The 16,665-nt window shown below is 39.0% G+C and overlaps 1 protein-coding gene across 1 annotated transcript; it reads right to left on the bottom strand.

The window, feature by feature from the left end:
* Positions 1-14,446: 14,446 nt before the first annotated feature.
* Positions 14,447-15,674, bottom strand: LOC105204195 (mucin-2-like). Its single transcript, XM_011173251.1, has 3 exons — positions 15,299-15,674; positions 14,758-15,203; positions 14,447-14,581 (listed from the first exon to the last, which is right to left on the bottom strand). The coding sequence occupies exons 1-3, from the start codon at positions 15,672-15,674 to the stop codon at positions 14,447-14,449; spliced, it is 957 nt and encodes a 318-aa protein (XP_011171553.1).
* Between the last annotated feature and the right edge of the window lie 991 nt (positions 15,675-16,665).

Below are 16,665 nucleotides of genomic sequence, written 5' to 3'. Positions count from 1 at the left end.
TTACGACCCGGGTGGAAATGTGTCTGGGCGATCCAAATTTTTGTGTTGGGCCCCGTGGGGAATGTCGTGGCATGCCAGTATCGAAAATCTAGCTGGGCGCTGCCTAGTATGTCATTTAGGCGCTAGACAGAATTGTGCGGGTGTGCCAAGATGGAAAAATCAGCCGAGGGCTAGCTAGCGCCCGGCCAGTGAGGCAGGATCATAGTAGTCATATTTTAATGTATCTAATATTATTAAATAATATATAAAAGAAATGTAAAATTATTCAACATTTTGTAAAGTTATTCGACACTGAAGCTATTATCGTAGCTTGTATCTAACTATCAACCCCATTGCACGTACAGCCGTTGCATGTAGTTTGAGTTGCCCAGCTACAGCCTCTTATTGTACACATTTTGTATTGTACATTGCGCATTGCACCGATTGTATATGGGACTTCTTTTGAGTCTGCAGGCGTAGATTCGCAGCCCTCGACATTAGGGCTGCGTTTTGTTAGGACGCTTTTTATGTTTACAGCGCTCACTTTATCCTTGTTGTTTATCAAATGTTAAACAAAGAACAAATAATACTCACAGCGTGTGAGCGTCCAAACGGAACGCAGCGGTGACTACAAACAGTTGCGTGTCACTTGGCAACTGGAATCGACAGAGTAACGTTACGAGCTTTAGTTTGTTTTGTGATTACAAGTTGCACGTTAACGTGAAATTTGGCGATTGTGTGATAATTCTTGAAATCTGTTGTGGTCTGGAAACACGATATTTAGATATCGTGTTTATATCATATTTAGATATGAATAGGAAAAAAGATTGTACTGGATTATTACGAAAGCGGAAATATGATGCAAGAAAAAAAATTTGGAATGAAACTGATATGACGAACACTACGTCATCAGAAAGTGAAAGTGCAAGTGACAACGATAATGCGTGTTCGACAACAGATGCAAAAAAGATGCTAAAGTGTCACAGTGATTTGCATGTAGTTGTAGGCAGTGACAATTCGAATTGTTCCATTGAGGAAAATAATGACTTGCAAAATAACAGATCTGGCGACGAGGTCCGCTCTGATTCAACATCAAGTATTGGTGACATCAGTTTGGTAGAAGAAGTAGGACAGATAAGTAACGAAGATGACGAAATATCAAAACAAGATGAAAGAAAAGAAGATTCTGAGATCCTACAATTACGAAAATGGGCAGTTGAATGCAAAATACCTCATGCACATTTGGATAAATTGTTAAATATTTTTCGACCTAGATTATTACCAAATTTGCCTAAGTCGTCCAAAACATTTTTATGTACATCTTCAGCAAAATACGTGATTACGCCTATGACTGATAATGATGGCTCGTTTGGCTAGTTCGTATATTTCGGTATCAAGGAAGGATTAATGAGATGCATCGATCAAAAAGTTCATGAGAAAGACACAATTTATTTGCAGATAAATATCGATGGTATGCCTTTATTCAAATCGAGCGCAAAAGTGTTCTGGCCAATTTTATGTAGAGTCCATTTTAATCCGATGATTTATAAGCCATATCCAGTCGCAATATATGCTGGTAATTCAAAACCGAAACTCTTATCCGAATTCTTACAACAATTTATTTTTGAAATAAATAAATTGCAAGCAGAAGGACTTGTAATATGTGAGAAAAATTTTCAGATAAAAATTCATAGTTTTATTTGCGATACACCTGCGCGATCTTTTCACAAAGGCCGTACGGGTTTCAGTGCATGTGAGCGATGTAACGTATTTGGTAAAAAAATTAATAGAGTAACAGTTTTTGAAGCACAGGAAAATCTTCAGGAAAGAACTGATGAATCATTCCGAAATTTTCACTAGCCCAGTCATCACACGAGTGCCTCACCGTTACTACTGATATATCCACTAATTAATATGATTTCGCAATTTGTCCTTGATTTCATGCACCTGGGGCCTCTAGGTGTCATGAAAAGATTATTAGTAGAAAATTGGAAATTTGAAGGGAAAAATGAGTCAACAACAATAGATGGAATTATCTCGCCGATTGGAATACATAAGATCAAGTATTCCTGTGGAATTCCAACGAAAACTCCGATCATTAAATACTCGTGCTAAATGGAAGGCCACGGAATTCATGTTTATTTTACTGTATTATGGACCAATCGTCTTGAAGCATTTAATAAGCGATGTTCAATATCAGCACTTTTTATTATTCCATTCTGCATGCAGGCTGTTGTGCATGAAAAATGCATCGGAATATGTGGAGTACGCAAAAGAATATTTGACAACTTTTGTTAACACATCTTCTGTTATTTACGGACCGGAGTTTGTTGTACTTAATGTGCATAATCTGTGCCACCTTGCCGATGATGTAGCAAATATGAATTGCAGTTTATTCGATATCAGTGCATTTAGTTTTGAGAATTGTTTAGGAAAAATGAAAAGAAAAATCATTGCACCATATCGCCCCTTAGCGCAATACTGCAATAGACTGCACAAAAAGAACTGCTTACAAAATAAGTTAACAGCTAAACTAAATGAATTTGAAGTACTGAAACCAAATGGTGATGAAATTCTAGAATTAAAATATAAGGAAACAATTCTGTCATCGACATATCCAAATAATATAGTACGTTTAAACAACGAAAAAATAGTGCAAATAGAAAACATATTCTTTTCGGAGGAAAATATATTGAACGTGCAAGGAAAAATTGTAAATATAATAAAATCAGTGTACACTTATCCTTCTAATTCGAATGTTACGAAGATATGGGAAATACAAAGTCAACCATCTATACTTTCAGTAACAGTACCAGTACAACAAATTGAAAGCAAAAGAATGCATTTACGTCTGAACTTTCTTGAGGAGAAACCGGAGACAGTGTTTGCGTTAAGTCTGCTGCATCAATAAAAGTCATAACTTTTATCATATTGTTAACATATATTAATAGCACAGAAAATATTAAAACTAAATCAATTGGAAGAATTATAGCCTCTTCTAATATCATGTATTATACTGAAAAGAAACAGTTCGCATTATTATTTATTTAAGAATTATTTATCACGAGAGAAAACTGTACAAACTTGAATTGTTACCATTGATTTTAAATCGTCCCGGTTCCATGACGCGCAAGATGGCGTTCTCCATGCACTAGACGAAAACATAGTCACTCGTCTATAAGAGGACGTGACGCATTCATTGTCGGCCGGCTGGTTTGCCGCCAACTGTCTGAAGATCTGAAGGTGCAGAGAGCTCGCATTTGTTTTTCGTCCTAACTGACCACGCAAATTCCAGCACAGGAACAAGGGCTACCTTTGAGAAATTTTTCGTTTTTACAATATCGCTTTTGGGTAGCATCGACATCCACTCGAATAAGGTAAGCATTTGTAATGTTTGTACACGAGACAGAATACTTGCAGTCGTTGTAGCCTTTCGTTTACTTGGTTTCTGTTTCGGTCTTAATTACACAACAATTATTAATATATTTTGTAAATAGCACATTTGACATTACATTGAACAAACGGGAACAAATGTTCAAGTATTATTTCAGATCCCCCCCAAGTGATTTTGAAAGAAAGATGTTACAAAAAGGCCTATTTTTATCCAACTCGGGAAAAATAAAAGAAATATCATTTGTTATAGTTTTTGAAGTGAAGAATCCAATGGTTTTAGTTAAAATTACATACACGACAGAAACATATAGAAAATTAAGTTTAAATCAGGAAAATATATAGCGTCGCAATCATTCGCGAAACAGGACGCTATGGTACATAATGTAATACAAATTAATGTTATAGCTAGCCTTGTAATTTGCAGATCATGAGTTCTGATGAAAACGAGGATCTCTGTGACTATCAAATCGTAGAATTCATTACTCGAGGACATCCAGGTGTCAGAAAAATAGACCTTGTTCGTACAAAATGGATTGAATACGACACTAAAAAAGGAAAGCTTGTGACAAAATTTATGCCACCTCCATATCAGAAAGAAAATTTTCAACTTATCACAGATTTGGCCAAAAAATTGGCAGATGCGCCGATTGATTGGATGACATACGGCATCAAAATTAGAGCACGAGCCAGTAAGTATAGTATAAGATAGTATAAGTATAAGTATAAGATCAAATGTATTTTATTATATTAAATTCTTGACATTTTTTTCACATTTATTTAAATCATCTATGTCTAAGAAAATACAAAGTGTTCATTAGCAGCAAAAGAAAGTTAAATTTAAAAAATATTCATTGTATGGCACACTCTCTTTCGCTACACACAAAAGTCAATTTCTTGCATCTTTTTCTGTGGTAGATAATTCAACTACATACTTGATTTAATATTGAATTATATACTAAGAATAAGTGAAACTTATTACACTATCCAATATTTTATAGATATCCAGGTCTTTTATGTAAGAGCTCAGCTTACAATTATAAGGTTAATAGATAACATAGATAAGGTTAATATTTTTTTGCAAAAAGAGGTGCTATCTAGACTGAGTTTTTTTAAATTTCTTATCTCAATTATTTTGTAAATAATAAAACGATTATTAACAAAAAGTACTTTTGAAAAATGATTTATTATTAACAAATTATATTTTTTTACTATATTCTTTAAAGTTAGAATCGAATAAAAAGTTTTAAAAACTTAGTTCAAAGTTTTACTTCCTTCTTTTACAAAAAAATTATCTTAAATTGGTGCCAATCGATCTACCGATTAAATGCGGTTCTATTTTACCAGGGATATGTTTTATCATTATTAATCAAAATTTTTTAATAATATATCATTTAAGTGCATCATTTAATATAGCCTGTGAGGGACGAGCCTACATATCATGTGATGAAATACTAAAACAGACCTATAATATATTAATTTTAATTGCAGAGACGTATACTGATGGGTGTGCAAAACTAAAATCTCTGGAAAATCAGCTTTATGCTTTCACAGATAATGGAGCAGATCCAGAAGAAGTAGCTGCGAATATTGAAGAATCACTAAAAATACAAACACTGAAACAACAAGTGCAAAATTTAAAGGACACGATGAGTGCAGTAACTCCAATACCCGAAAAATTCAAAAAAGATACATTGCGCCCTACAGGAAAGAAAATACGTTAATTTTTATTTATTTAAATACAAGAATTGATTTTAAAAATATTTTAGCTCTAAATAGAATACGATTTTATGTAAATGTCTTACAGTTTGCTTTGAATTATATATCCCACAACTGTTAGTATTATTAAAAAATTCTATGTATTATAAAAAAATCTTACTTGGTTATTTCAAAAAAGGTAGAACAATTTAGGTCTGAATATGGTATTTATTACATCAAACTTGCCTGCATGTAAATTTCTCTTCAATTCAGTTTTGCTGTTAAAATAATTTCCATAATTTATTTGTATACTTTAAATAGAAGTTTTATTTAACAAAATATTAGTTTGCAATCTCTTTTAATTGTAAAAATTCTATATTAAAATAAAATACATATTAATAATGTATGGATTCCTTATATTATTTCATTTGAAGCCATTTCTGACCGAAGTGCTAGAAAGGACGTACAAGTAACTTCATCAAAGCAACAAGTTTCACAGAAGGATAAACAGTTAATGTGCCCTAAAAGGCGTCGTATTATCTCATCATGTAAGATTTTTTTGCATAATAATTTAATTACATATCTTTATTTCTTAAATTCTAATTAAACTATTTATAACTGTTATATAATAAAACTTTGTCTTTGTTATGTAACATTTCTAAAGCATCAAATTCAGCTGACGAGGATTCGATTTGTGATGAGGCAAAAAACCATACATCCAGTATTTTTATACAAACTGAAAAGGGTATTTAATAATAAATAATTGAAATATTAAATACACATATAAAGATTTTAAAAGAATAGTGTCTATTATGATTTAATTTATATTTTAGATATTGACGTACAGTCGCAATTACAATTACCTAATGATAATCTACATGATTCAGCAAAAAAAGATGAAACTAATAATAATACCAGTAAGCAACATACGATTTTGATATGTACACGCACCGGCAGAAATGGTGTCTCTCCGCGCTGACGCTTGGCTGCCGCACACACGCGAGCTACGCTCGACGCGCACGTACGTGTTTCGTGGCAGCGCGGCGGAGATCGGAGTGCCGGCAGAAAGTAGTGGGGGGCGTTTCGATACCGCATCTTCCTCGCTCGACGCTGGATCGAGAGAGAAGACACGGAATCGCGGCGCTCGAGAAACTGACAGAAATGGTATCCCTTGCGCCTATACGGCTGGTATACAGGATACCGCGGTTCGTCGCGCGCTGTTGTAATTTTTAATTGCATAAAGAAATTTACTCGGATACAAATATTCGTTTAAAAAGTAATGTAAATAGAATTACGATTTTTAATAATAAATTAAAATTATGTCATCACGGCAATACAGCACTTACACGAAAAAAAAATTTTCTTCATCTAAGCAAATTAGGTCAGTTTAAGATCATAAATTCTTCCAAGAAGATTTTATTTTGTTGCTTATATATGAAACAATGAATTGTTGAATTGACATTTAATTTTTTTCTGTACAGTAATAAATTAAAATTATGTCATCACGGCAATATATTTTAGCTTCAATTTGTGGGACTATTACTTTATGTAGAGACATAATTTTAATTAATTAATTAATGTAAATCTCTTTACTTATTAAAATAATCTGTATTAGAAAATAATTTTAATTCGATTAATTTATAGATATGTTAACATTATCGGGCAAGCCAGTTTACTTTGTAATTGAGGTAAAACAATACTCGGAGAAGTGACAGACTTCTTCATATTTTGACGTTACAAATTACTGTACAAAATTTAAGAAAAATCAAAAGTTTATTCGGCTCCTCTCTCAGAGTATTGTTTTACGCCAATTACAAAGTAAACTGGCTTGCCCGATAATGTTAACATATCTATAAATTAACCAAATGGTTAACTTATTTCAATTCATTGTTTCATATATAAGCAACAGTATAAAATCTTCTTGGAAGAATTTATGATCTTAAACAGACATAATTTGCTTAGATGAAGAAAATTTTTCTTTTCGTGTAAGTGCTGTATTGTCGTGATGACATAATTTTAATTTATTATTAAAAATCGTAATTCTTTTAACATTATTTTTCAAACGAATATTCGTATCCGAGTAAATTTCTTTATACAATTAAAAATTACAACAGCGCGCGACGAACCGCGGTATCCCGTATACCAGCCGTGTACGCGCAAGGGATACCATTTCTGTCAGTTTCTCGAGCGCCGCGATTCCGCGTTTTCTTTCGATCCAGCGTCGAGTGAGGAAGATGCGGTATCGAAACGCTCCCCACTACTTTCTGCCGGCACGCCGACCTCCGCCGCGCTGCCAAGAAACACGTACGTGCGCGCCTCGCGTAGCTCGCGTATGTGCGGCAGCCGAGCGTCAGCGCGGAGAGACACCATTTATGCCGGTGCGTGTACAATCCGTAAAAATTATTAATTTCATACATTATCTTTTTTGCATATATTTAGGCAAAGTCATTCCGAAAATAAAAGATGCAACTATGACGATTCAGAAGTTTGTTGGTATAGCAAAAGAAGCAACAAGCGCAACGAAGCATTCAAAATCCTTAAGCAAAAGTCGTACGTAAAATCTTTAATATTACGGAAGCGCGCGAGCAAGTTTTTCATTTATTGTAAACTTTCATTTATTGTAAAATATTTGTATTAAAAATAATTTAAATAATAAATATTAGTTGCATTTTAGCATTAAATTATATTATTGTATAATATTAATTTTATTAGGAGTACAAATTGAAAATCGCCGTTTTCCAGTAGATGGCGCCAGCGGTAAATGCTGGCGCCAAACGTTAGATCAAAAATTTTAAATGTAAGGTTGGGCATCTGGCAACAATTCCTTATCATTGCAGTTGTGAATTTTTATCGGCGTTATATATTCTTTTGTGATCGAAAATGTCGAAATTTGTGCCCAATAAGCGTCATTTGCGGGAAGTTTTGCTTTTTGCCTTCAATTCGAAAAAATCTGCGGCTGAGGCGCGTCGAATGATTGTAAAAACTTATGGTGAGGCTTCCATTAGTGAAAGAACGTGTCGAGAATGGTTCCAACGCTTCAAAAGTGGTGATTTCGGCGTAGAAGACAAGGAGCGTCCCGGACAGGTGAAAAGTTTGAAGACGCAAAATTGGAAACATTACTGAATGAAGATTCATCTCAAACGCAACAGAAGCTTGCAGATACATTGGGCATGACTCAACAAGCTATTTCACATCGTTTGAAAACCATGGGAATGATCCAAAAGCATGGACACTGGGTGCCATACGAATTAAAGCCGAGAGACGTCGAACGGCGTTTTTTCGCGTGCGAACAGCTGCTCCAACGGCAAAACCGGAAGGGTTTTCTGCATCGTATTGTAACCGGCGATGAAAAGTGGATCCATTATGATAATCCAAAGCGAAAAAAATCGTGGGGCTACCGCGGCCATGCATCAACATCGACGGCCAAGCCAAACATCCATGGCTCGAAGCTCATGCTGTGTATTTGGTGGGACCAGCTCGGCGTGATTTATTATGAGCTGTTGCAACCGGGTGAAACCATCACAGGAGCTTGCTACCGAACACAACTAATGCGTTTGAGCCGAGCATTGCAGGAAAAACGGTCACAATACGAGCAAAGACACGAAAAAGTGATGTTGCTGAACGACAACGCGCGGCCACATGTTGCTCAGGTCGTTAAAACCTATCTGGAAACATTGAAATGGGACGTCTTACCTCATCCGCCGTATTCTCCTGACATGGCCCCTTCAGATTACCACTTGTTCCGATCAATGGTGCATGGCCTGGCTGAGCAGCACTTCCATTATTACGAAGAGGCCAAAAACTGGGTCGATTCGTGGATCGCCGCAAAAGACGAGCAGTTTTTTCGACGCGGGATTCGTATGCTGCCCGAAAGGTGGGAGAAAGTAGTGGCCAGCGATGGACAATACTTTCAAGAATAAGTATGTAACCATTTTTCAACAATCAATCCTCAAATTTTGACAAAAAACGGCGGTTTTCAATTTGTACTTCTAATATTTAACAGATATATTTGATATTTATGATTATATGCATTCCAGAGTTTCAAGTAATCATGAATTGTCTTCAAGGAATCTCCGTGAATGTAGATGAAATAGTCAAGAATCAACGTGAAATGAGAGACTTGCTTGACGCATCCGGAGTGATTAAAGACGGCATTGGCGCAAAAGATCAATTATTTATTGAGAAATACAACATCTGTTTTCCAATGCATACAAAAGACGATTTAAGTGCATTTCAAGAAATGTTAAAAACCAATGACATTTGCCGTCGCGATTTTGTAAGTTTTTTATTGTTTTTAATTTCATTACTTTTTCTATACATTTTTTCTATATATTGTTTAATGTTAACGTTTAGAGGGCTTTCTTATATTTCTTGGTCGATCGACAATTAAATATTAGTAAAAGTATGACTAATATAATAAAAAAATTAATGACAAGAGAACTTGCATTAATATGCACAGCACAAAAGAAAATTGATGCCAAAATTGTTCTAAAAGAAACTCCGATTTGCAACTGCATTATTGGTAAGAAAATTCAATTTTTCTATATCCTTTAGCAAAAATTCCCATTGCCAATGGAAAATTGGCCAACGGTAAAAAAGTTCAAACTCGTGTAAAACTATGAAATTCTTATTAGTTAAAGTATATTTACTTTAAAGTAATAAAGTAAAATAAGAAAAAAATAAAAACATTTTATATAATGAGAATTTCATGATTTTACAGCAGTTTGAATTTTTTTACCATTGGCCAAATTTTTCATTGGCAATGGCAATTCTTGCGAAGGAATATTCCCACATAGAACTAAAACCTCCAATGGACGTCTAATGGACGTCTCCCGTGGAGGTTCGGACCTTCCAGTGGACGTCCCATGGACATCCAATGGACGGCCATTAGGCATCCACAGTTCCGCATTGCGCACGCCCATTGGACGTCCATTATACGTTAACAATGGATGTCCATTAAACGTTACGTGGATCATTAATAAAGGGTTTATAGAGCCTTAGTGGATGACAAACCGACGTCACGTGGATTATTAGTAGAGGCTTTATGTAGTCTCAGCAGACGTTACATGGATTATTAATGGACGTCTGCCGTCGAGGTTCGGACTTTCAGTGAACGGTAAAAAAAATTTTTTTTAAACAGATTTTATTATTTTTATAGCTTAATCTGTATTCACTGTTTCACATATAACATTTTAATTCACTAATTACAATTATGTATTATTTTATAAATTTTTGAAACGCATCGGCGCCGGCGGGATTCGAACCTAAGATCTTCGGAACGATTACCTAGTATCTTAACACTGAGCTAAACGTACACTTGTGAGATTGTTAATAAAAAGTTATATTTGAAGTAAAGCTGATTTGAACAAGAAGAAACTGGCGTCTTGAGTATCGCGCGAACACTCTTAACCCTTTATTTATTTAGCCTTAGATATTTTTAATATAAATTATATATTAAATTAAAATCTGTTTCTGCCCATGGCCAAATCAGTCAAAAAATAACAATTAGAAATAGTATCGGAGCATGAAAAAACATTAATGACGTAAAGAGTCCATTGCCAAAGTTAATTTTGCAATTAATTGTTATAAACAAATTGTCAAAAATGACTGTAGAGGAGAATTGATTGCGCCAATCGATTCACTGGGAAAAATTACTAAAGAAACATATACGACGCTTTTTTAATTGTCATAGTTATTATAATTGTTATAAACAAATTAGTTGCATAATTGTTTTGATAAAGAGATAATGATCAAATTCCGTAAAGAGAGCGCATGATGTACGTAATATAACATTTTATCTTTGTTTAACTTTTGGTGATCAACAAGGATTACGTTATGCGCATTATACGCTTTTAGGAATCTATCTGACTTCTATGATGAAAGTAAAATCTCATGAAGCTATAAAAATTTTATGGACTTCTAATGGACGTCCATCTGACTTCCATGATGGAAGTAAAATCCCATGGAGCTATGGAGGTTTCATGGGCTCCTAATGGACGTCCATCTGACTTCTATGATGGAAATAAAATCCCATTGAGCTATGGAAGTTGGATGGATGTCCAATGGAGATCTATTTGACTTCCATGATGGAAGTAAAATCTCAAGGAGCTATGGAGGTTTCATGGACTTCTAATGGACGTCCATCTAACTTCCATCATGGAGATAGACGTCCCATAGAGCTATGGAAGGGCGATGGACATCCACTGGAAGTCAATTTTTATGTGGGTTACTATTGATAGTAATTATTCCGTGTTAATTTAGAGATAAAGAGTTTTACATAGTTTTACATGTAAAAGTTTTACATAGTAGTTGATATATTATATACTGTCTAGATGTTGTAGTAAACATTAATGAGAAGCATGGAAAATGTATTACCCAAAAGGAATATATTCAGCTATAGGTATTACTTTAACAAACGCTAAGGACTGGGATGGTTATCGATCACACCGATCAAAGAAAACCACAAATGGCGATCAAATCAACTCTTAATGATTACTTATGTTATTTAATAAATGTTTACATATTAAATATAACTCATTACTTCTTTATAACTCGTTCTATAAGGTGTAATTTTTAAATTTGTAACGCTGGCTGGTTTTTCAGTCGGTTCGGTGGCCCAGGTTACGGTTGCGGATAAGCTCGCCGGATTGGCCGGGTTCGGGAGAATAATTCCGCACTCGGAATTCAAATGAAAAAGATTATCTTTATTCAAACTTGATAGTTACAGAAAGAGAGATCGTTGGTCAGTCATAGCAGCCTTGCGATAAGTGTACCAAGTTTAAGCAAGAACGCGATTGGTTATCGGTTATCGCGCTAACCAATCGCCTTTGTGCGGTCCGAAACGCTAGCTCTCGTATCGTATAACAAAGTAATGTGTCGCTTGAAATAACAAAATGATATGCACTACGAAAACGGAAAAGAACTTACAAGGGGAGGACCAGGTGAGAGACCCTGGAATTTTGAATTTTTTAGTTTTTCTGGAGACGAAAAAAAAGTTTACGTCTCCCGGCGTTCCATCGAATAGGCTTTAGTTTCAAAATAATAAATTTGTGAGAATGGGCCATACCGCGGCGCGCCATATGATCCTTCCTGGTAACTGTTCTCGCAACCAGTGCAGTCGGCTCCGTGCGTTAGGTGTTTGCTTCATAATCGTAAAATCCGGTTTCGCTCCCGGATGTGTGCAATATTTTTTTCTTTTTTTTTAATAAATGTATTTATTTATCTTGATGATATTAATATAGTATGCAAATTTCTAAAATAGAAAATTTAATTTAATATTATTTTCTAAACTTCAATTTAAATTTAATTTGAATGGAATTTGAATTCAAGTAATAATATTTGAAATAATAAATAGGTAATTAATTTATTTAGAAAATTTATTTAGAAATAATATTAACAGTATTTTAAAATTCTAGTTTTTAAAATAATTAATCGTAAAAGAAGAATAATAAACAAACATCTGATTGTGAATGTAAATACTTCATTACAAAATTTAATTAGTCAAATATTGCAGATTTATTACAAAATTAAATTATTTTGATGGACAGCAAGGACAAAACATGAAAGAATTTCGGCTTTATAACCGACTACATACCTGCAAAGGGATTAAAAACCTCTCGTTTATTTACCATTTTATATCCGTTTCTTTTATCAGTGTTAAATTTAAACAATTTGAAAATTTAGATATGTTGCCTTTATATGTTATCCATTTCAAATAACTTATATATTATTGTTATTATTATTTATTTATTATTTCAAATATTACTTGAATTCAAATTCCCTCCAAATTAAATTTAAATTGAAGTTTAGAAAATGATATTAAATTAAATTTTCTATTTTAGAAATTTGCATACTATATTAATATCATCAAGATAAATAAATACATTTATTAAAAAAAAAAAAAAAAATATTGCACACATCCGGGAGTGAACTCGGATCTTACAATTGTGAAGCAAGCACCTAACGCATGGAGCCGACTGCATTAATTGCGAGACCAGTTACTGGGAAGGCTCATATGGCGCGCCGCGGTATGGCCAATTTTCACAAATTTATTATTTTGAAACTAAAGCCTATTCGATGAAACGCCGGGAGACGAAAACATTTTTTTCGTCTCCAGAATAACTAAAAAAATTGGGATCAAAATCCCAGGGTTTTTCACCTGGTCCTCTCCTTGTTAATAATAATAATAACCTAATTAATCGGTAATCGAAATGAAACATAAACAGTAGGCGACAAGAGAGAACTTATTAACGGTAACAATCTATACGCGCGGTTTAAGCGGACACGGTGTCCGGATTGGTCGGGGATTCGCGGGACGCGAAGTCGGTCTGACGATGGCGATTCCGCGCTTCTCCCGAGCCGCCTCGTGCAAGGTGAGGCGCGGATGCCCTGACGATGTTCTAGGTTCTAGGTTACGGTGAACGAGTCTTCCCTGAGGGAGAGGACGGAATTGATTGGCCAGGGATACCTAGCCTGCGGACTCGACGAGGATGCTTGTCGTGGACGGTGATTCGTCGAGGATACTCGACTACGGAGCGCGGCGAGGATGCTCGCCGCGATTGGTTGCGGAGCGGTTGTTCGGAATTTCGTCGTTAGCCGAGGATCCTCAGCTAGTCGGAACGGGGGTGCGCACAATTGGACACCGCACGATTGGACACCACCACTCACAGCGGCCGATGCCTAGAGTTTTTCCGTTGGTTTGGATAGATAAGTCAAGATGATTGGTTGGTGTCCAATCGTGCTTTGTCCAAAAGAGTGTTACCCGTCGGGACGACGAGGATTCTCGTCGAGGGGTCTGGAGGAGGCAAATATTCTCGTCCTCTTGGGAGTCGGAGTTGCGGTCGAGGATTCTCGACCTGTCGGGTTCGGTGGACCCGGGAAGATCTAACTCGGTGTTCCCACTGACGGCTTATATATCCGAACGCGCGGTTAGGCGGACCAATCCGCGTTCGGTCGGCTGGCCCGGAGTGGGAACGTTGCCGAACGCCACGGGCGGCGTGCGTGCTGTCGCGTAATCGCGACGGTAGGTCGGTGCGCGCACGTGGTGCTTGTCGGTGCGATGCTCGGGTGTAGAGTCCCTAGAAGTAGAGAGTCTGGACATCTGTCCCTAAAATGTCGGTGATGAATATGTCAGTGTATGTACGTGAGCTTTATGTGTGTGTATGTTTATCATTATGTGCACTTGAACGTGTTGTATGCTGTTATCGCATTGGCTAAAGAGGATTAAACAGGGATCCGTATTGGTGCTACCATTTTAGGTGCACAATCATGTGCATCCAATCACGTGGAACCCCGAGATGTCCAGACTCTGTACTTCTAGGGACTCTAGTCGGGTAGACGAAGCGGAGTGGCAGTGCGCGCGAGGTGGAGGGGCGTTTCGTTACATCACCCCCGCCCCCCCTTGCGAGTAGCGAACTTTGGCCACTACGCACCTAGTGGCACTGGCCGTCTCGTCCGAAACGAAGGTTGAAGCGGCGGTCGGCGAGGCGGATCTTATAGACCCGGGATATCGTGGCTGCGTAATAGGGTATAGTGCGTTGCATTGATGCCTGGGGTACCGATTTTAGGGACCACGTTTTTTTCTTTGTTATTTTTATATTCATGATCGAATGCTGCGTCAACGATTACCGCAGCATTCGTTCATGAACGTAAAAATAACCAAGAAAGAAAGGTGGTCCCTAAAATCGGTACCCCAGGCATCAATGCAAAGCACTGTACATATACTGTCAGATCGTCCTTTACGCGCACCGGTATAGGCGGTCGTTCTGGGCGGATGCCGGTTCTGTGCGTGTGTGCTGGTTGTACAAGTGCTGTCGCCTCCCCGTCGCTCGGTGCGGTTGCGGTGGTCCTGGCTCCCCGTGTCACGGCGCTGGGGGAGACGCCGGTGGGAAACTCGACGGTCGTTTCCTCCGGTGGCGCGTTAGCGGCGTCACTGCATGGTGCTGGGCCACCGGTGCTCTTTGTTTCCGTGCCTCTCGTGATGGCTGGCAGTGGTGGATTGACGACCTTTCGCGGTGCGTTGGTGACGGCGTGGGGGTCGGCCGTCGTCGGTCGTGTTGTGTGTCCTGGCCTGGTCGCGGGCAACGGTGGTGGCTCACAAGACGTGGTGGCTGGTGTCCTGATCGTGGGCTCCTCCTCTAAGTCGGACAACGGGTCGCCGAAGAGGGCGATCAAAGTCTCCTTACGTCTCTCCGCTGGTGCGAGTCGTCGTCGTCCGGATGGCGCGGGTTGCCGTGGGTCGCCTTGCCGCTTGTCGTTGCCTGGCAGGAATGGCTCGGCCATGAGTGCGGCCCACTTTCTTGCGTTAGCTGCGGAGGATCGCTGGATCCGCACACCAATGGTGGTGGTCTTTTTGGGGCCGGCCGGGAAGTGAGGCGCTTCGCTGGTTTCGCTCCCTGCATCAGCCCCTGGGGCGGCGCGCGGATGGCCAGGACCGGCTTTGCACGGGGCGGTTTAGCTGGCGCCGGTGAGTTCGTCGCGATGCTGGGCAAGCCGGTGGTTGTGGGTTGGTCTGATGCCGCGGCGATGTTCCAGTTGGGGCCTGGTTCAGTTCGCCGCTGAGGTGGTGACGGGAACAGCCCTGGTGAGCTCGGCGTCGTCTCTATCATCTTCCTCCAGAGACGTCGAACTCGGCGTCGTTCCCCGGTACGTTGAGTAGTGCGTCCAGAATTGCTTCCATAGCGGATTCGGTCTTTCTGCAAGTTCCTGGTTGCGGTGATCCCCCTTATATACTGCTCTGGGCTGGGGGAGGTAGTTCCTTCCCTTCAGGCAGTCATGCCGTCCGGGCGTGATCGGCACGAGCCTCGTCGCCGGCCGTGTCGTCGTTCTTTCCTGCAGCATTATCGTCGGTATCGTCTTCTTCGAATTCGTCGGTCCCGCCATCGTCCGTCATGGCGTCTACCTCGGTGTCGTCTGCGGTCGCGTCGTCTGCTTCCGCGTCGGCTGCTTCTACGTCGACTGCTTCCCCATTGTCCGTCTCTCTGTCGTCTGCCCCTCGGCTCTGTTCGTGCCGGTGACCAGGCTTAAGATCCTGCATGTACGGCCCGTGTCGGTGCCACTTACCGCGTTTGTCCCCCAGGTCTACGATGACTAGAGAGTGAACTTTTCGGACTTCCAAAGGTCCGATGTATTTGGGTGCCAGCTTTCCATTAAACGCCTTGCCCTTGTTTGTTAGGGGGTGGTCTCTTTTCCAGACCAGGTTCCCTATGGCGGGTTTCCATGCCCGTCTCCTCAGATTATAATATTTTTCTTGTTGGTTGAAGGCTCGTGCGAGGTTCGTTCGGACCACCTCGTATGCTTCTTGCAGTCATCGCTGGTTGGTGGCCGGAGCGGCTGCTGGTGCGTGTCTCCCGACTTGGTCTGCTGGTGTCGTTTCGAGCTCCCGTCCGCAGTTCAAATACGCGAGCGTGTAGCCGGTGGTATCGTGGACGGCGGTATTGTACGCGAATTGCAGCGCTGGGATGTGTTGATCCCAGCGGCGGTGATCCCGGCCTACGAACTGTGCGATTATGGTTTTGATCGTCTTGTTGGTCCTCTCGACGGGGTTGCAGTGAGGAGCGTGTACTGGGTGGTGGATGCCCAGGTCGCGTAGCCGTTCGT

Source organism: Solenopsis invicta, chromosome 2, assembly GCF_016802725.1.
Source record: "Solenopsis invicta isolate M01_SB chromosome 2, UNIL_Sinv_3.0, whole genome shotgun sequence".
Lineage (NCBI taxonomy): Eukaryota > Metazoa > Arthropoda > Insecta > Hymenoptera > Formicidae > Solenopsis > Solenopsis invicta.
This window is presented reverse-complemented; position numbering and strand designations above follow the sequence as displayed.

Bases quoted from the DNA above. Each gene is read 5' to 3' on its own strand.
- LOC105204195 (XM_011173251.1), bottom strand. From the start codon at position 15,674: ATGATAGAGACGACGCCGAGCTCACCAGGGCTGTTCCCGTCACCACCT. The intron at 15,204-15,298 runs GCAACCCGCGCC...TGTCCGACTTAG, and splicing joins AAGCGGCAAGGCGACCCACG to AGGAGGAGCCCACGATCAGG. The intron at 14,582-14,757 runs GTACCGATTTTA...CCTATTACGCAG, and splicing joins GCTTTGCATTGATGCCTGGG to CCACGATATCCCGGGTCTAT.